Source organism: Rhinolophus sinicus, linkage group LG02 (genome assembly GCF_036562045.2).
Source record: "Rhinolophus sinicus isolate RSC01 linkage group LG02, ASM3656204v1, whole genome shotgun sequence".
Taxonomy (NCBI): domain Eukaryota; kingdom Metazoa; phylum Chordata; class Mammalia; order Chiroptera; family Rhinolophidae; genus Rhinolophus; species Rhinolophus sinicus.
The window spans coordinates 26,784,133-26,805,437 of record NC_133752.1 but is presented as its reverse complement, the minus strand read 5'-3'; the positions used below and the strand labels follow the sequence as shown (position 1 = coordinate 26,805,437).

Below are 21,305 nucleotides of genomic sequence, written 5' to 3'. Positions count from 1 at the left end.
AAATGTGGGTAACAGGCTCTTCTTCTCAGTACTTACGTGATGGAAATTTGCTAATGTTGTTGGCCACGCGTATAAGCATACGTGCCCCTTTCATGTGATCTCCATTTTTAACATGAATCTGAAGGAAATAAAGGACATATTTTACTCTTCTCAGACTCTGATGAACACTAATTCATGCTTTATTTCTCCAAAAGAAAAACGCCTTCACTGTCCCCTGAACAGGGTCACCATGAGATCCCTGCAGACCAACGTGGCTGACGCCGCTGGGATGTCTCCCTCACTGCCCCTCCCAGCAGCTGCTGCCTGGCCCGTGGCCTCACTGGTCTCATCCCTAGTCTATGCTCTGCTTTTTACTTTCCCTAGACCACTACACATGAGTTCAAATCCCTGGTCCATCTCTTACTGGCCACTGGCCAGTATTGGGAAACTAATAATACCAACTGTACCAGGTTGTCGTGAGACCTGAAAGCTGAGTAAGTCAGGCAGAACGAGAAGATGAGTTGTTAAAGGAAGAGGGCACTGCCTGTGGTAAGACAGAAGGGCAAGGCTGGCTGGAGGGGCCTGAGGTTAGGTACATATGGGAGGGGATTCAGGGGGCACTTAGGATGAGATGAAGCTGGACAGTCAGCAAGGCCCGGCCTCGCTGTCATCACACTCATCAGGTGAGGAGGTAGCCCACAAAGGTGGGCAGAGGGACGGAGAGAAGCGGACAGAGTCAGAACTGATGATTGTGATACGAGTGTGAAGGGCGAGTCTAGAATGACTCCCAGGCATCAGGTCTGAGCAAACGGTGTATAATTTACTGACCTCTGATGGTATAATTTATATAATTTACTGAGCACTGCAACATAATAAATCTTACCTGAATCTAAAAGGAAAGGAAGCCCTGGTTGCTTGTCCTCTCTCACCCTCCCCTGACTCTCAGGGCTTCAGATTGCCCAGCGCAGCCATCCACACCCAACGGTCCCATGCTGTCCTTCAGCCCAAGTCCCTGTCCCAGCTCTGAAAAGGAAGCATCCACCAAAGCTAAGTCTCCATGTCCCTTCAAATGTGGATGACTCTTCAGTCCTTTGGCTCAAAGATCCCTGGGACATTTTTGCATTTTACTTAATAGTGTCTGTAGGTTTCCTTTTTGTTAGCACAAGCAGTTAAAAAACTTGAAAATGTTTGGTGCTTGCATAAGAGTTAGAGCAGAGGGGAAAGTCACAGGGCGCTCTTCAGTGGGAGAGGAGGAGGACGTCTGGTCTGATGCAAGTAACAGGTGAGCTCCTGGGGCCCGAGGGAAAGAAAAAGGCCTAGGAACCACCCCTATGGCTTTCGGTCGTAGCAAACCTGGTCCTGGAGGGTCTCTTACAGGAACCCCTATTTTTTTGCTTCTCATCTTCCACTAACTTTTTTCTATCCTCCCCTCTACCTCTAAAGATTCCCATTTTGCGGATTAAGTGCCCCAAGGACACTGGAACCACCACTCCTGTCTGAAGCAGAGAAAAACCTTCCCCACTTTCTATTCCTATCTGTACGAGAGACAGATTCTCCTGCTGCTCTGAAGGGAAATGTACTCTGGGGGGTTGCAGGTTACAATTCGACACTTTCCCTTATAATCAGTGTTACAGATCTATGTGGTGTACTATGGTAGCCACCAGCCACATGTGGCTATTTAAATTTAAAAATTAAAATTGTATAAAAATAGTTCATCAGTTACACTAGCTGTACTTCAAGTGCTGCATAGCCAGGCTAGTGTCGGCCACCTTGGGCAGCACAGACACAAAACTCTTCTATCACTGCAGAAACTTCTACTGGACACTGCAGCTATAGATGCTAATGAGGCTCTAAATCATTCGTTACGTGACTACTCTATGCTGGGTACCTTCAAAGTTAAGTAAGCTCTTATGGACTGGCCTGAAAACCAACTTAGCATTAATATGGGGACATATACTTTAACATAAGTGACAATTGGAAAAATACGTAAGTTGGAGTCCACCTGTATCTTTACAAGGATGTGTGTATATTGCGTGTAACATTTATGTAGACTCTAAATACAGGTATTTGAGGTTTGCATGCTCTATTTTGTTTTTATTTAAAATTACTAAAAAACAGAATAGACAATTGTACATAAATATAATCCTACTATAGTAAAAAATAAAAAGGTACACTCATGTATTTATAGAAGTATAGAGGATACATACAACACAGTGTTAACTGTCATATCAGGGTGATAGACTTAAAGGACGAATTAGTTTTTCATTATACTTTTCTGTATTCTCTAAGTTCTCTCAGTGAATATGTATTTTTACATTCAGACGAAAACTAAATAGTATTAAAAAACGGTGGAATTGAAGAGGACATACCGATGGCCAACAGGCACATGAAAAAGATACTTAGTATCACTAATCATCAGGAAAAGGCAACTCAAAACCACAATGAGATATCACCTCACACCTGTTAGAATGGCTATTATCAAAAAGATAAGATATTAGAATGCTCTATTGGTGGGAATATAAATTGATGCAGCCATTACGGAAAACAGTATGGAGCTTCCCTCGAAAAATTAAAAATAGAAGTACCATATGATCTAGCAATTCCACTTCTGGATATTTATTCAAAGAAAACAAAAACACTAATTTGAAAAGATACATGCACTTCCATGTTCATCGTACATTATTTACAACAGCCAAGATATAGAAACAACCTCATGTCCATCAATAGATAAATGGATAAAGATGTGGTGTGTACATATAATGGAATACTACTCAGCCATAAAAAAGGACAGCTTGCCATCTGTGACAACACAAATGGACCTACGGGGAATTAAGCTAAGTGAAATAAGTCAGACACAGAAAGACAAATATAGTACCATATGATTTCACTTATAAGTGGAATCTAAAACAGAAAACAAATGAACAAGCAAAACAAAACAAAACCAAAAGCAGAGACCAGATGGTGGTTGCCAGTGGGGCGGGGGATTGGGGAGTGGACAAAACGGGGGAAGGGAGTCAATAGTACAAACTTCCAGTTATAAAATAAGTCATGAGGATATAATGTACAGCACGGCAACTATAGTTAATGAAATTATAGAGCATACTTGAAAGTTGCCAAGAGAGTAAATCCTAAACATTAACTTTGTATGGTGATGGATGGTAACTGGCCTTAGTGTGGTGATCATTTCACAGTGTATACAAATATTGACTCATTATGGTGTACACCTGAGATCAATATAATTTTATGGCAATCATACCTCAATAAAAAAATGTTTAACTATTGGTCAAATTGTATAAAATCTACCCTGTTTGAATTAATAAACTAGCAAGCTCTGGTTAAACAAAAATGTTTTCAGTAAATTTTTTTTTTGACGAGGTGATACATTTATGTGCTTCAAAATCCAAACACTGAAAGGATATACACAGAGAAAGCTGCTCCCCTTTTATCCCTTCCACCCAGACTGGTTTGGAGCCTGCCTCCTCGGCACTACACCTTGTTTCCTTTAGAAAACTACTTTGGCTAGTTTTCTTTAGTATATTTCTAATTTTATCTGTAACGAATATATATTCATTCCTGTTTTTTGCCTTTTTTGTACACAAAAAGCATACTGTATAATTATTCTTTATCTTGCTTTTTTCACTTAATAATGCAGAGATTGAGGAAATTGCTCTAATAAATAGAAAGGTACCCAAAGGAAATCCCTACCAGTGATACACACACCTGGCAAGTTATATCCCAAATCATTCAAAGGGCCTCACCTTGACTAAGACATAACTGTGCAGAATCATGAGGTTGGCGGCCATCTCAGAGGGAATTTTGATCTTCTGGGATTTCAGTTCTGCATACATGCTGAAAAGAACGTCATGAGCATTCCGATACTTTCCTTTGAAAAAAGGTGGTAAAACGACATTATTGCAAAGGATGAATTCTGAGGAATTTCTATGGACCCTCATTTTACAGACAGCTTTTGTTAATCATGTTATTAGCAATATCTTAATTTCTTACACAAAGTAACTTGGTAGTTTTTCCTATTGTGACTGACGGAACTAAAATCCAGCTGGTCCCTCAGGAAAATGGTGGTGTCATCCTAGACATCTCACCCTTCCTCAGGGCACCCACCTGGCCCCAAAGTCCAATCAGTCATCAAGTTCTGAGTCTACCTTCTAAGTCTCCAAAATTCAGCCTCTCTTCCCAGGCCCCTGTCAATGCTTCCTGTCCTCTCTCTGCAGCAGTGCACTAATCAGTGTTCCTTCTGAACATCATCTGCCTCCATTCTGCTGTCAGTGTTCTTGTAAAAGCCTCAAGCCTCACCTTATGCCCAAAACTTCAAGGTCACACCTCTGCATAAAACCCTCATCACCTTCAAGTGCAAATTCCTGAACATAGGACTTAAGCCCTTCAGGATCTGCCTCTGCCTACCTTTCCAACCTTATCTCTGCCCTCCCCTCCTGTTCAGTCACGGTCAATGCTGCAGCGACCCTCACTCCTCAGTGTGTGTTCTCACATGCTGTTACTCTCCCCACTCCTCTTTCTCCCTCATCGCCTGCTGTCTCATCTTTCAAAACTCAGCTGAAGCTTTTGTTGCCTTCTCTTATTTCCATCCTCCAACTTTCCACACCCCCCAACCCTCAGGATGAGGTAGGTCTCCTTTCCTGGTGCCCTTTTAATGTTTCTGTTCTGGCACCATCACCCTGTATAACAACTCTGAATTTACTTTCTGTCTCTCCTGTCAAATCATGAATCTTTGAGGGCAGAACTGTGGCACAGTTCCCTGAGTCCTGAGCTCCCAACATGTACCTGAGAGACAGTAGGTGTTAAATGTAAGCTGAATAATTATTTATTCCATATTTTCCAAAAATGTGTTCCATATTTATGAACACCTAAAAAATCAGCTGGCAAAAATTAGTGAAGATACCAGACCAATTCTTGGACTTACCCAATAAATCGTTACAGAGCTCAGAAGTGGACACAACCATTTGGGAGATTCTATAAAGAGTCCCTGCGTATTATAAATAACTAGCTCAATAATAATACCACATCATCTCCCATCTTCTAACATCTTTTATACTGTTAAGGTCAAATACATAGGATGGACAGAAAGCAATAGAGTGCAGGAGGCTGTGGGCTGGAGAGGTTAGAGAAGTCATTGTAGAGAAGGCGTGGTCCAGATCGTAACTGTGGCACCTGAAGGAGCGGAGGAAATAGCGCCTGACGGGAGCTGGATATCCCCCAGTGCTGGGAATTATTTTACTTCTCTGGAACCTAGAAACAGTCCCCCCTCCCCAATCCTCTGGATTCAAAGCAAGCATAGATTAGAAATGAGCTACTCTTCCCTGGGTGGAGAAGGGTTTGGGAGCTTGGTTCTACTACTTGTTTGGGAATAAAAACATGAATATTAGGGACCTACCTGCAGATTGCTCTTCTCTTGCAATTATAATGGCAGTCCGGGAGGCTTCTTGGTATTTTTTCAGGGCCATGTACAAGCGGAACAGGTATTTGGCATCCTGACATACAAACCATTAGACAAACATCATTTTCTTCATTAGCTAAGGGGAGATACACCTAAAATTTTGCATTTCGGTTAGAATCACATTTGCTTTCTAGTAACAGGGTCGATACTGTTTTTAAAAACTCAATGAATATTTATCGAATATTTATTTAGAGTTTAATATATGCCAGGTAGTAATCTAAGTACTGGAGAACTAGAACCCATTTAAATCCTCATACCGTCCCTGAGAGGAAGACACGATTACATACTAATTTCACTGATGAGAAACTGAAGCACACAGGACCCTCTCCAGAGCCAGGATTTGAACCACAGATCTGGCTTCAAAGTCTGTGTTCCTAACTTTATTCCCTGTCTCTGAAAATGAAATGTATTCTTATACAATGTCCCAACTTAGCAAAAATCTCAAAAATTTTTACCCCTATGTAAATTTCTCTGGCCTATAAAATTTTATTTGGCCTTTGACCATTTTCTACTCCTATTGTCTTTAACTCCACACAATTTCACATACTTGGTGCCGTTTCCTGATTATTACAATAAGTGGACGTCAGGGGAGGTGGTTTGGGACAGTTTCAGGGCCTGTACCCTTTAGCAGGTTAACTTAGCCTCCCTGGGTCTCAGGGTCTTTATCTGTAAGGAAGAGGAAATGGATTTGGGATCAGGACTGTTACCATCCTTTCCAGCTGTGACATTCTAGTGCCTTCTCTCCATACCTGTGATTTAAGTTCCTTCACAAATAGATCCCCTTGAACACCAAAGCAAAAGGGAAGAAAACGATCTGGGGGCAGACTCAAAGGCGTTTGAGTGTCCCCACCAGGACTCAGAAAAGACTGCTTTCTGCATGAATTCCAGTGGAGTCACATATTCTGAAAATAAGTTCTTAGTGACTTAGTTCTACTTTCTATATCTAGAGAGTTTTATGCTAAATATGATTTTTATTCCCATAATTTTTGAAATATGAACAAAGTACACTAACTTTTAGGAATTAGTGCTAATTCTTAGTTCTAATAATTATTTTTCATAGTTCCTAGACTAAATAAAACTGTAACATTTGCGGAAAATTGTGGGTGGTAAGGATTGTTACCTAGAGGGATGTGGTTATTTCACAGGTGGCAAATGCTCATTTCAAAGAAAGGACGTACGCAATATCCTCTAAAATGCAGGGTCTATCTAAATGGCCTAAGACTACATCCTTAGGTCAAATTCTGACAAATTTTGTAAGTCTGATGCAAAAGCTACAACAGGTAAAAACAGGGCAGAATAAAGTAAAATAATAATTAGGATACTTAAATAAAAATCCAAGTGACAAAAACATGGTTAGTACCTTAGGCATTCCATCAGTCTCTCCCATAAGATGGTCTATCAGTTGACTGGTCAGTAGTTCATCTTTGGCCTGACCAACCTGTTCAGGAAGAAAAAGAAACAGTAAATTCAAATCTTAAACCTAAGAAGGGGAGAGATGGGGAGGACAAATAATCTGCTAAGGAAATGGAATTTAAAAATCTGTAAAAATACCTATAGTCAAGTGCCTGCAACATAAGTGCAGGGTCTTTCTCATTCATTTGGAGTCACCATTAATAAAAATCCATCCTTAGAAAATGTAACTTTGTTAAGTTGCTATATCAAAATACTGTACTTTTTTTACACACAGAGAGAATATACTCCATACATGTTTTAATAACAACTTTCTTAAGGTAAGTGACTATGTCACCTAGAGAACATCTGTGATTTGCTTTGAAAGAGGCTGGGGAGTTATGGCTAAAACAAGACTGGCCATGTGTTGATAGCTGTTGAAGCTAAATGATGGGTACATGAGAGTTTGTTTGGTGTAGTTTTAAATATGTTTGGAAATTTCTTTAAAAGTTTTTTTAAAAATATCGGTATTCTGAAACGTTTCATTACAGAGTTTACTTACAGTTTCAATTGCCATTTCTATTGCTACATTGTCTTCTGAGCTTGAACATTTCAGGAAGTGTTTAAGAGCCTGAAATGAGAATTGCATAGTAATTAAATAATCTTCAGACTGCTTTCACATTGAGAAAAACAAAGCTTTCACACACACAAAGTAATTATAGTTTGCGAAAAGTATCTTCATCTCAAACAGGGGTTTGCACAGTGCTGAGTCTTAAAATATATACTTAAGAGGCCAAGTGTAGTTTACAAAATGGAAAGATCCAGCTAACCCTCTGAAGAATCTAGTTCTGATTTCTGATGAAATGAAAACAGAAAATGTGCCCTCTTTCAGTAGGAACATTTAATTATTTTCATGCATTTACTCATTCAACAAATATGTCCTGACAACCTGCTACTATGTATATGAGACTGTGATAGATGCTATGGAGAATACTAGGAAGGATGTGATATGGCCCCTCTTTTTGTATTATATACAATCTAATTCATCACATCTGTGTGATGTGATGATAATATAAGGAACCAATTATTTTAAATCATAACTGTGGAACTCCTGAACATCATACCACCACAGATAGGAAGAAATTTAAGGTTATAAAAGCTTAAGAGACAAATGGGCACATAGCCAGTTGGTTACAGGTGTTCTGAAGAAGAGCTGATTAAACACTGGGATGATCCCACAGATCTCACAAAGGAGAAAGGACTTGTAGATGAACAGGTCTGTGGTAAGTGGGGAGAATGGCAGAGAAGACTGGAGATGGAGAACAAGGATGGGAAAGACCAGCGGGAGTGTAGGCCTCTTCAAGGGAAAAAGCTGGATGCCGGAAGGGCAGCTCAGGCTGGCTGGCAAAATTGTGGAGGAGTTTGGACTTAATGTCTAAGAGAGAATAAACAGCAAATTGGTGGCCTCAAGGCAATGCGCACACAGACACGTTTCCTAGGCCAGCGAGGTATTATACAAATATCTGTGTCCACAATCTAAAACTGGGAGACCCAGATTTCGGTTCCTTGTGAAAAATCATTATGATCTGGCATTATTGAGCTCCAACTTCTAAATGGCAACAGTTTTCTGGAGGTTGAGGAGCAGCTGTTCCCTTCAGACAAAACAGGTGCCATCCAGTAGTCCCTATCCTGTCACACACAAGCCCCACAACTTCATTTGTTAATGTCCCTTGCTTAAACCCTGTAACCCCTGCTTTATGGGCTCTTTAACAGTGAAAGTAAGTACCATTTGGGGGAAAAAATGAAGTACGCATTATAGGGAAAGACACTAAAAACAAGGAAAACAGGAAACAATTGCAATAATCTAAAGTGAGGTGACCCGGGTTTGGATTAAGTTGGTAGTAGCTAGAGTAATAGATGTGAGAGATATAATGAAGGAAGAACGTGATTGGGTGTGGAAGACAGAAGAAGATTTTAAAGTCAACTCTGAGAATTCAAATCTAGGTGCCTGGGAGCATAATATATTTTTAAACTATTTTCTGTAATCATTCCTGTGGAGTCCAATCTGTGTTTTCTTGGCAAATACTAACTCGTGAATACTGGCCACACAACAAGAAGAATTTTCCAGCTTGAAAATGCTGTTTCTCTCCTTCAAAATATAAGGCAATGCTTTGATAATCTTCATTAGTAGTGTCTTCAGAACCTACAAAAGATGTTCACGGAGTAAAATATCTGAGAAAACTTGCTTACCTTTTATTGCAAACCTAAAACTAAGATCTAAAAACAGATGATCTAAAAATAGGTGACTAAAAACTTTTAACAGCAAGTATCAATGTTATTATCAGTGTCTGTTTTCATTAAAAAAACATATTAATCATAATTATCCCACATATCAACTTTGTTTCATCTTTTCACTCAAAAAAGGAATCAGTAGAGGAAATTATGAGACTCTGAGAATCTAGGTTTTGGTTTGACATTACCCTAGCAACATTTATCATTCTTTGAGAGTCTCAACCTCATTTCCTAAAAGAACAGGAACAACTATGACCATGATCTCAACTATGATTTGCCTCAAGTTTCAGAACAATCAAAAACAAAGTTAACGATAATACAAATGTAATCTATCTCCCTTTCTCAACAATGCCTGGTTTACACAATAGTCTATATGTATTTGTTAGAAAGTAAGGAAGATAATATTCAAGTGGACAACAGATGCTATTTAAAGACAATTACTGTTTTTCTTTTGGTTTGAGGCTTAAATATATTAAGGACAGAGGAAGAAGGACCCCAAAGCTGCTGGAGCTCCAATTCACTGTTTACATTAACCCATGTAACCCATTAACCCATGGAGACCCAGGAGATTACTGAAGTGTAACAACAGCCCCATGCATCTAGCCAAAGGCAGATATGGACTTTATAAGAGAAGGGTAGAAAAGTGTATATGTTGTTTTGGGAGGTTCGGGTGGGAGAGGGTGGGAGGGTGTGTGTGTGTGAGTGTGTGTGTGTGCATGTGTGTGCGCATGGGCACATGCATATGTGTATTATATGGGATAAACCACATCCTTATGAAATTTGAAAAACTTAAATGCTTTACTACAATGGTGATTTGTAATGTTACAACAGAAATGTCATCTGTCAAGTTAAACAGTAATAATTCTAATGTTGCTTTTATCTGTACTTCCTTTTTTCAATAGCTCTTTATTTGCTCCAATAAAGATTGAATGACTTCCTTCATTTGAATGACTTCTTAAGATATTAGAAGATGCTTTTACCTGTTTCTTCCCTTGAAGACAAAAATATTCTCATGAGTCTTATAATCAACTCTTATGGTCATTTTGTGAATTAAAAATAAATAAATAACAAGAAAAGACAAATATTTTATGATTCACTTATATGAGGTAACATGAATAGCCAAATGTATAGAGACAGAAAATAGAGCAGTGCTTACCAGGGGCTGGGGGAAGAGGGGAATGGGGAGTTACTTTTTAATGGATGCAGAGTTTCAGTTTAGGAAGATGAAAAAGTTCTGGGGATGCATAGTGGTGATGGTTGCACAACAGTGTAAATGTAATTAATGCCACAGAACTGTACACTGAAAAATGGTTAAAATGGTAAATTTCTGTTACGTGTATTTTACATTATATTTTTAATTTTTAAAAACAAAACACCACCACATGTTAAGTATGGCCCATAAGATGAAACTCTAAAAATTATTTCAGTAGTTTCTAAGAATAATTACAAACATGGGAAGAAAACTTAGAAGCAAGTGTTCTCAGAATATAAAATTCTCTTCTGGATTATCAAAATCTTTAAAAACCACATCTTTTGTCTATCACTCTTCTTAGTAATCACATATTCTTAATTTGTAACTCAATTTTTAAAATGTATGAAAACATTTACTTTTTCAAAACTCAGCCTGCATTTTCTATCACCTTCATTTTGGAAACTTGCCTCATCACTGGTTGATCAATAGCAGGACCTGAGAAATCTGGCCTCTCTTGGAAGTCACCCAAAAAACCTTAGTTTTTGAAAATGGTCTTATAATTCCAGCTCACCTTTAAGGTGATAGTAGGGCTCTTCAAATCTAACCAGTAACATACAGATAATGTGTGTGTGTGTGTCTATGTATAAATGGTGCGTGTGCTTGTGGGTATTCCAATCTGATCATTAGATCATAAGAGATGAAGTGTTTCTATGATAAAAATGTTTAAGGGAAATTATGGAAAACAGTGATATTTACCAATAATGTCTGCATAGATTTCCATTTTGTTGTGTTGCTGAGCCAGTGTGAAAGCTTCATTATTACATTTGGACATAACAAGAAACTGGATGGCAGATCCATAGTCCCCTAACTGTAGAAAAAACCTAAAACAAAGTACTTAAATTAGCTTGACAAGTATAATAAGTTTGTCATTTACAAAACAAAATCTTTTTCAACCAAGAGAAAACATTTAACAATAAAAATGTTTTCTGTAAAATGCAGTTCTATATTATATGCTTATATTTAAAAAACAGTCTCATACGCAGACAATAGCCTTTGAATTTAAACACTCAGACCTAATTTAAAAAATAGAAAATAAATATTCCACTTGTATTTAGTTATTTGATAAATGGAAGCAGGAGCTTTATTCCACTTGTATTTAGTTATTTGATAAATGGAAGCAGGGGCTTCCTTTTAAGGCTAGTTTTTGGAAATCCAAAAATACAAATGCCTCATGTTACCTGGCTACCATTTTGGCTCCATCCAGTGACTGGGTCTCCCTGACAATACTGACAGCCTTTTCAGGACTGTTCAGGTGATCCAGGTAGATTCGGATGACACTGTTCCATTGTTTTGCATTCTCATAGGCCACAACGGCTTCTTTGTATCTATAAGAAATACTTAGTTCAGGAAACTCTCTTAACACTGTCACATTTGGGGGAAAAACAATAAATGTTTGGGACACTTTTTTTCTTTTATTGGTGGTGGGTGCTTGTTTTTCTTGAACTTGTTTTTCATAAGAATACCAGCAACCATCTCACTAAAATATGCTTCTTATGGACATAATGATGGTGAATGATCAAATACTTGCATTCTTGTTAATTAGTTAATAGGGTGTTGACAAACTAACAGTAAAATACCAATATTGAATTTTTTTCATCTGTAACATATCAATATAATTTTTTACATTTTTACTGGTTTTTTAATGTGAAGGTTATAATAGTAATATAGGCTTATTTTAGAAAACATATATAGAATTTTTCACAATTACAGATATAGTTTAACAGTAATATACAAAAATCTGTGTGTAGTGACCTCTAGATGGCGTTCAACTTCTCTTCAGTCCACTAGCTCTCCAGCTCTTTCCACTTCCACAAGGTTTTTTTAGTGTACATCTCTATATCCTAAGGTTCTTTTCTAAAAGTGGAGGGCATTAACCTTTCAAAATATCTTAATATATATTCCCAAATAACTTTCTAAAGGCTTTAGAAATGTACACCCCCATCAGTTATGTATATATAACAAGTGCATTGTGACACTATGGTTATTAGTTTAAAATAAAATTTTCCCAATGTGATAGGTTAAAAGGATAGACTGTTGCTTTAGTTTAATTACTATTAGTGAGGCAGAGATTTTTCATGTTTATATGAAATACAACTGCATAATTGTATTTCCTTAAAATGTTCAGCCACAGATGTGGAATTTATATGTCTTCACTTTTTTCCCCTCTGCATCAGTTATCCTCAATAAAAATGATCATTGCTTAACTTCATTTTCATGTCATATCAGAATTTCAACTTCTAGTATTTAACCCTCAAAAAGAGATAGTAGTCTATTATTTGAATACATAAAGTGTTGAAAGAGGTATGTAAAGTATGGGGAAAATTTACTACTCTGGTACCTCAGGCCAGACAAGGGGTAAAGATGTTTTCTGTCTTTCTCTGCTTTGCCTTTTTCAGAAGGTTGCAAATATCAATTGCTAATTTATAAAACATTACTTTAAGTTTGTGTAAATTTGAGAAACTGTACAAACCTTCCATCTGCTTCTTTAGCTTTGGCATACTGCAAGTGAATCTTTGGAGAAGAAACATGAGGCAGAAGCTCACCAACTTTTGCCCTAGAAAGGTAGGTTTAGGAGAAAAATATCAGCACTCTTCACACCAACACTAGCTTCCTACAATCAAATGTTAGTTCTTGGGATTCAAAAAAAAAGTTATCATGATCTTTAAAAAACTTGGACTCCGACAGGTAAAAGTAGATTTAACTGCCTTCTCTCCCATCACCCCCCAGCCCACTCCCATTGAAATGAAGGTTAGTTCATTAACTCTTTGGGGCAATGGGGCTTTTATTTTTTTTTCTTAGTAACTTATCTGATTAGGGATTTTCTCATACCAAACCAACAGAATGTGCTATTAATATGAACTCATCTAAGAAGAAAAAAAAAGAAAAAGAGGTGGAGGCAAGGCCCCAATAGGAAGAACAGGATGTACAAGCAGGAAGAACAGCAAGGAAACAGTGAGGAAACCACTGGCACACACTCATTTCCACACCTGCGCAGAAGAGATTTCAGCAAATTCTTACCAATTCTTACAGCGGATATAGACAGATGCTGCTTTGTCATAGTAGAGACCTTTTTCATATAGTTGGGCTGCTTCTGAAAATTGCTAAAAGGATATGAGATTATGAAAATACTAAATTTATTATGTATGAGACCACATGACTTTTGAAGCATAGAAAAGCATACCTTCATATTCTCCAATATGGCTCCGCAGTCTCTTTTCAGGACCCTGCTGGGATGCCTGAGGGCTTGGTTAACCCCTCGACGTATGTCTCCCATTCTTATGGACATCTGAGCCACTCCAGCCAGACACACTTCATCATGTTCCTATGATTAGAAGGCAAATAATTCACAAATCAGACCCTAGCTTAAAATGTTGTATGTTCGCCACACAATTAATTTCAACCTAAAAGGAGCCCAAAGGATATGGTTTACTTTCATTAATCCTTTCAGGCAAATCCCAAGATTTTGAAATAAGGTTGAGTCGTTTTTTTTAATCATCTGTTGCAAAGTTGTATTTTTTTCTTCAGAGTCTAGATGTTTTGTGTTTAAGGCCAAACTTTTACTACCTTGTCCTAATACGCTGCATATCTTTGTATGTCTTCTTGGTATAAAATTTTATATAAGAAATATACAGGAGGGGGCCGGCCCGGTGGCTCAGGCAGTTGGAGTTTCATGCTCCTAACGCCAAAGGCTACGGGTTCGATTCCCACATGAGCCAGTGCGCTCTCAACCATACACACCACTGTTCCCCAATACAGTCCTGTTCCCATTCCCGAATAAAATATATTTTTTAAAAAAGAAATATACTGGATACATAGCATTAATGCTATAAATAATATTAAGAGAAAAACCATTTATTGACTATTTCTCTACTGGGCATGATTACAGAAAAACTTTATTTAAAATTGTTTAATTCATTAAAGATAACTAAAAAACTTTTCAAATAACTAATCTGAACTAGTGAAGTATAACGGCTGATTACATTTTATGTAAAGCAGCATGTCTAGTAGAACATTCTACAATGATGGAAATGTTCTGTTACCTGCCCTGTCCTACATGGTAGCGAAAAGCCACAAGTGGCTACTGCGCACTTAAAATATGACTATGTGACACAGGAACTGAATTTTAAATTTTATTTAATTTTTAAACTTAAATAGCCACATGTGGCTAGCGGTGACTGTATTTGATAACACAAAGAATGAACTAAAATAGATGTAGCCTATTGATAAAGAAAATATCAAACACCCAAGAGAAAAACTAGCAAGGAATATGATCAGCAATTAATAAAAAAAAAAAAAATACAACTGCCCAATAAATAAAACTCAACTTCATTAATAATCAAACACATAAAATAAAATGAAATACCTTTTACCTTTTTTTGCTGATCATAACATTCAGTGTTTTGAGATTATGGTGGAAATGGACACTTTTATACATGAATGATGGCTGTATGAATTACTACCAGTGTTTTTGGAGAGCAATTTAGCAGTATAAAACATTAAAAGCACACCTCTTATGACCTAGAAATCCCACCTGTAAGAATACATCCTTCAGAAATACTATTTTAGGTAGCTAAAGATACATGTACTGGGTAGACTATTCATTGCAGTGTTTTGATAGAAATAGAAACAAAAACAATTATAATTCAGTAAGCGAGTGGATGAAAATTTTATGGTAACGTCATCCCCTCTTATCCATGGTTTCACTTTCCATGGTCAACCATGGTCTGAAAATATGAAATGGAAAATTCCAGAAATAAACAATTCGTAAGTTCCAAATTGCTGGCTATTCTGAGCAGCATGATGAAATCTCACATCATCACCGGGAATGTGCATCATCCCTTTGTCCAGCGTATCCAAACTGTATGAGCTACCTGACTCTTAGTCACTTAGTGAATGTCTCAGTTATCAGATCCACTGTCACGATATCACAGTGCATGTGTTAAATATTAAGTAAAATAAAGGCCCCAAACTCAAGAGTAGTAATGCCAGCAATTCGGATAGGCCAAAGAGAAGCAGTAAGGTGCTTCCTTTAAGTGAAAAGGTTAGTACAGTACAATAAGGTATTTTGAGAAAGAGACCACATTCACATAACTTTTTTTTTTTCAAGGTTTTCTATCACAATCACTATAATTTCAAAAGCATCAGTAAGAATTTCAATTCTACAAATTTCCCCATTCTTATGGACATAATGATGGTGAATGATCAAATACTTGCATTCTTGTTAATTAGTTAATAAAATTGCTGAGACATAAAAATATTTACTGTTATATTTTACATTAACTCAGTTTCAAAATAATAAGAGTGATATGGCACTAGGATCTCCATAGAGATAGATCTCAGCCAAACCACTAAAAATCGCCATTAGATACATCAAGACATATATATATATATATATATATATATATATATATATATATATATATATGTATGTATATAGTTTCAGGTGTACATAACAATGTAATAAACATTTCATCCCTCACAAACTGATAATCCCCCTCCCCCAATCTATTACCTCTCTGACATCGTATAAATCTATTACAATTCCATTGACTCTGTTCCTTATGCTATAATCCATATCCTGTGACTATATATATATATAAAATTATAGTTGACATACAATATTATTCAGCTTCAGCTTCAGGTATACAGTGCAGTGGTCAGGCATCTACATCGTCCATGAAGTGTCCTCCCTAATAAGACATGTGCCCATCTGACACCCTACAAAATCTTTACAACATTATTGATTATATTCCCCAAATTGTCTTTCATATCCCCTTTGGCAATATTGTAGTTACCAATTTATGCTGTCTAATGCCTTCCCCTTTCACGTAACTTTTACTATAGTATACATAATAATTCTGTTTTATACTAGTCATTGTTGTTCATCTCTTACTGTGCCTAATTTATAAATTAAACTCATCATAGGTGTGTATGTATAGAAAATAACAGTATATATAGGGTTCAGTATAATCATGGTTTCAGGAATCCCCTGGGGGGTCTTGGAACGTATTGCTACAGTAATAAGAGGACTACTGTACATCCAAACCATGGAATCTTACAAGCTCTACTATTGAAACAGATTCATATGTATTGACTCAGAAAGACCACGAAGCAAGCAAATGCTGCTTTTCACAGAATGGATTCTCAGTTGATCTTTGTTGAAATGATTTCATTTCATATGTAAAAATCCATATTATATACACATTTGTATGCTTAGAAGAGATTCTGGTTGGAAATATATAAAATCATTAATAGTGGTAACCATTAAGGGGTTTGGATGGAAGAGAAAATGTTGGACTCTCTCTTTGGTGACTTTTTAAATTGACTATAATGAAATTGTAACACTTCTATAATTAAAATACTAGATATAAAACAAAATAAAAAGATTTTTCAATCTTTACAAAACATTACCTAACTTAAAAACATCAATTTTTATTGCAAAATTTCACTTCTTGAGCTAAAATTCTGGGTTGGAGTCGTGAGTAAAGTTCATGTTTACCAGGTTCATCATGAGAGATCTAACCATGGAACTTTAACGGCCTGAAAGTTCACTTACAAAGTACTTACTGAAACTTTTTAAGAATAAAAGGAATAGCCTTATGAAAATCATAGTTAGCCTGTAAATGGGAAGGGATAAAAATCTTACTCCTAACCCTAATAAAAAGCTCATGTTTAGGATGCAATGGAAAACATCTCTTTTCAGACTGATAAAAATAGTATCATCTTCAGTTTTTAAGAGTTTAAAGTGTTTTAAAATGATTTAACTATGTCCTGCAAAATTGTTAATCAACTGAAAAAAGGCTCACCTGCTAAATATTGAATAAATACAATGCAAATAAGGTCATGATGTTTTAAATGAAACTAACAACAAACCCAACTATAATTATGCATCTTTAGTCAGTTACCTTATTATCACCTGTTATTCCTTTCTCATAATGAGCCAAAGCGTTTACATAATCACCCCTGAAAGAAAAATCAGAGTGAATTTTAATACATATTTAAGTACTTTATTTATATATACAAGATTTAGAGGATAATCTTTGTCACTGAGTTGCTTAAGCTCACAAAAGATGTGATAACATTCTTTCATGAGCGGTCTCTTATTATTTTGCTACTTGAAAAATACTTTTTAAGCTGGTTTACGCTAGAGTGTAAAGTACTACTGTGTTTCCCTGAAAATAAGACCTAGCCGGACAATCAGCTCTAAGAAGTCTTTGGGGTAAAACTTAATATAAGATCCGGTATTATATTATATTATATTACATATTATATTAGACCTGGTCTTACAGTAAAATAAGACCCAGTATTATATTCTTATAGTAAAATAAAACCGGGTCTTATATTAATTTTTGTTCCAAAAGACGCATTAGAACTGATTGTCCGGCTAGGTCTTATTTTCGGGGAAACAGGGTAACTGCAGTATGTTAGGCATTTTGGGGAGCTTCATTTTTGGTTATCTTCTTTGGGACACAAAATGACAACTGTGTGACCATAAAAATCAATGTTTTTTTCCAAACACCCAAAATTTGTAAGTAGAATATGTATTGAGAGAAACTGGGTAGAAACAGAGGAAAACACTGGCTAACAGTATTTGAGGGCACTGGTTCTTACTCTGATAAAAAGTATTATACAGAATATCATCAATGATACTGCCTATTCCCACGACTGATACTAACACAGTCTGCATATCCAGAAGAAATATAAATCATCTCAATTCATTTTTATTATTTGGGACAGAATGGATCAGTGATTTGCCTAAGATCCATTTGGAGATCCATGTTCCTATGAGAAACCATCTCCTCCAGAGTAAATTAATGAACTCTGAAAATGGCATTATTTGAGATCTGCCTGAGCTCTACCTCATCAGCGTAGGCAAGTTACTCAACCTCTAAGCCTCCCTCACTCAGTTTCCTCATCTGCTGATGTTCAAGGAATTTTTTAGAAGACAAGCTGTTCTGTTGATTGAGAACTTTGTTTTGGACAGCCCTGGGCTTCACAGTCAGCAATCTCCCTAAACGGAAATGTCTAATAGTTGGATCCAATTACATCACAACACAGCTAGGGATGTCTCCTGACAACAGGAATGACAGGTCCTCTTTCAGAAACCTGAGGTTTTCCTGGGCTCACTTCACTATTATATTATTAACATTTTGGAACTCTCATATGGATCTAGCTCATTTATCTAATCCTAAAGAGCAAAAGCCCTCCCACAGTTGACAGACTGGTCCTGCTTTGACCTTATCGAGGTCTTGGATGCACAAAGAAACAGACTGTTGGAAATGAGCATAAGCCTAGGGCCTTAGGTGACAAAATCAGTAGCTGGAGACTGCTGGGATATTTCATATAATGAGCTATATTTAGTTACTTACTATTATCACAAGGGAAACTTTCCTGATTGTTGGGGGCCGGGGTGTATGTCCACAAATAGCAGTGAAAGTTTTGGGATTGGTGGTTTTGTGGTCAAGTGTTGAGCAGAAAGGGTTAAAAAATATCAATAACAAAGCACAGGCTTTCAGTTAGCCTTGGCTCATCCGACTAATGAGACAGTTTGAATTTGCAACAAAAACTTCAATTCCCCTGAAAGAAGAGAAAAATCCAAGTCTTCTACATCGTCCGAGAGCTTACTGGAGTGTTTGTTTGTGCTATGATAGGATATGGTGAGTCATATCCCAATGTACTGAGCCCTTTCTCTTCAGCACAGAGTTTTGTACTCTGAGATCCAATCACCCTCAGGACAGAGATGGAGGGCCAGGGTACTGGGGCCTTGTCCCTTGTGTTATGCACTAAGATGTCAATTTGTCCTTTTTTAATATTCGGATTTACGTTTTAAGAGACAGAAATGTGACAAATTTAAATCAAGGTGAACTAAGAAGAAATAGTCTCCAAAAATGTTTTATTTGAAATAGACAAAATTTTAAATAAGGTATCCTGGTTAGAAATGGAAGTACTTTTTGATAGAATAATTTTTACAACTATAATCTGTATGTCAATATTCTCAATGAATCCAAAGTCTATATGAAAATAAAATGGAACTATAAATTTTTAAAATCAAATGTTAAAACCATATTTTCTTTGTTCAAAGAACAGTATTTTTCCACATTTACTATTTTTGCAATTGGAATGTATAATTAATGTCAAAAGAAATTGTCCAGGTGTGATGTAGTTGGCATTGCACGTACACATGCGAACTTATATTTGCAAATAAATTATTAATTTATTGTCTCTGCAGGTATTTCATTAGTATCATTAACCATGGCTGAATATAAATTAACAGTGGATCCTGAAGTGGATACTTCTATGCAGCACTGAAATAAAAATGTATATATAGTCTGTCCATTAAGACTACTGATAATTAAGACTGTCTAGCAATTAAGGGCATTGGAAAATTAAAAATCTCTCAGAATAGATTATGTCATTTCCAAAGGTGGGGAAGATTTGTGAAGCCTATTCAGGCATCATGAAGGATCATTACTCAAGCACTGAATATCGGCCTGTGAAAAGCTTCTGGTCTGATTTTCAACATTAACTGTCAAATTTTTACCCATATGCAATTCAATTTAAAAAAGAAAAACTACAAATGTAAGCAAATAGAAGCTGTAGACCAAAACCAGGTATTTTTCACTATGCCTTGAAATTACACTGCAAATGTTCAAAGTGTTCAAAGAGGTCAAGGTCATGAGCATAGGTTATGAAAAGCAGTATGTCATCCTTATGTTGTTGGAAATGTGATTCAAAACAATATTTAGACTCTAAATGTAGAAAAGGCTTAGACCCAAACTTAGGTTTTGATGCTAAAAATGAAACTGGGTAAATGCATGGATAAGACAGAGTTACAAAAAACGTGTTTTGGATGTATAATTAATATACGTTTTTCTCCTTAAAAGCAATTATTAAATCAATGGAGGGCCTTATATTAAATGGCAGTTTAAAATTGCAGCTATTCAGTAATTAATTCAGTAATCACTAATTCGGTAATTAAATATTTATTGAATCATATAAAGACAAGGACTTACATGACTTCAAGCTGAACAGCATATTCTTTCGATATAAATGGTATCTGGTCTGGGGCCAAACGTTTTGCCAGTTGTAAAGCACTGTCCCAATGCAGTAAGTCCCTTCTCATCTATTAGCAAGAGAAAGACCTTAATTCCAAATGAGTCAATTCTTTTGCACCGTCACCATCTAGTGCTAGTTTTAATAAAAGTGATTATAAAAATTTTATGTTTAAAAATGAATCTCCTTGCAAAGATGATACATTACTATAAGGTACATTCCCAATGGGGTGACAGAGCCCACAAGGGAGTGAAAATTGGTTCTTGGGGAACAAAAACATCTTTGCTATTACAATGGTTTTTGGCCCTCCAAAACTCAATTCTACCTAACAAAATCTTATTCTTTAGCATTTGCTTTTTCTCAATAGGGAAACATTACACTGAATTTAAATTGATTAGAAGTAATTCAATTAACCAATTAAACTTAATTTTTCTTCTTAGAGGGGAGATAATTTAAAAAATTGAGAAGTCTTCTACTGTAGGAACTAAGGTTATTTTCTGAGAAAATCTGGAGCTATATCACAACATGAATAATAGCAACCATAAATAAAATGTGACTGCCTTCTCCCTGGCTCCTGAGGTCTTTTATGTGAGTCTGATATACACTGCCAAATATAAACTAATCAAGAATCTTTTAGAGTTCACTCCTCGATTTATTCACATTTTGTGAAACACAAGTAACAGCTAACATTTTTCAAGCACGATTTTCTGCCAGGTAATGTTCTAGGGCATTAGCTTATTTACTTTTCACAACTAGGCCTTTTGCAATGAACCATTCTTGTGCCCATTTTAGAGATCCAGAAACTGAGGCAAAAAGAGGCTAGTTTTGTACACAGTCACATTTGTAGTGTGTGGTAGAGCTGGGCAGTAA

The 21,305-nt window shown here is 36.5% G+C and overlaps 1 protein-coding gene across 6 annotated transcripts in view; it reads right to left on the bottom strand.

The window, feature by feature from the left end:
• The window catches only part of WDR19 (WD repeat domain 19), a 66,991-nt gene that overhangs the window by 10,180 nt on the left and 35,506 nt on the right, over nucleotides 1-21,305 (bottom strand). For all 6 annotated transcript variants that reach the window (XM_074322432.1, XM_019741926.2, XM_074322424.1 and 3 more), the window contains 13 exons: nucleotides 20,396-20,505; nucleotides 17,288-17,345; nucleotides 13,564-13,704; nucleotides 13,401-13,483; nucleotides 12,853-12,936; nucleotides 11,561-11,707; nucleotides 11,079-11,203; nucleotides 8,929-9,041; nucleotides 7,401-7,469; nucleotides 6,810-6,887; nucleotides 5,387-5,483; nucleotides 3,738-3,862; nucleotides 37-118 (listed from right to left, as the gene is read on the bottom strand). In XM_074322432.1, coding sequence (XP_074178533.1) covers nucleotides 37-118; nucleotides 3,738-3,862; nucleotides 5,387-5,483; nucleotides 6,810-6,887; nucleotides 7,401-7,469; nucleotides 8,929-9,041; nucleotides 11,079-11,203; nucleotides 11,561-11,707; nucleotides 12,853-12,936; nucleotides 13,401-13,483; nucleotides 13,564-13,704; nucleotides 17,288-17,345; nucleotides 20,396-20,505 — 1,312 coding nt within the window. The remainder of the gene's footprint in view (nucleotides 1-36; nucleotides 119-3,737; nucleotides 3,863-5,386; nucleotides 5,484-6,809; nucleotides 6,888-7,400; nucleotides 7,470-8,928; nucleotides 9,042-11,078; nucleotides 11,204-11,560; nucleotides 11,708-12,852; nucleotides 12,937-13,400; nucleotides 13,484-13,563; nucleotides 13,705-17,287; nucleotides 17,346-20,395; nucleotides 20,506-21,305) is intronic.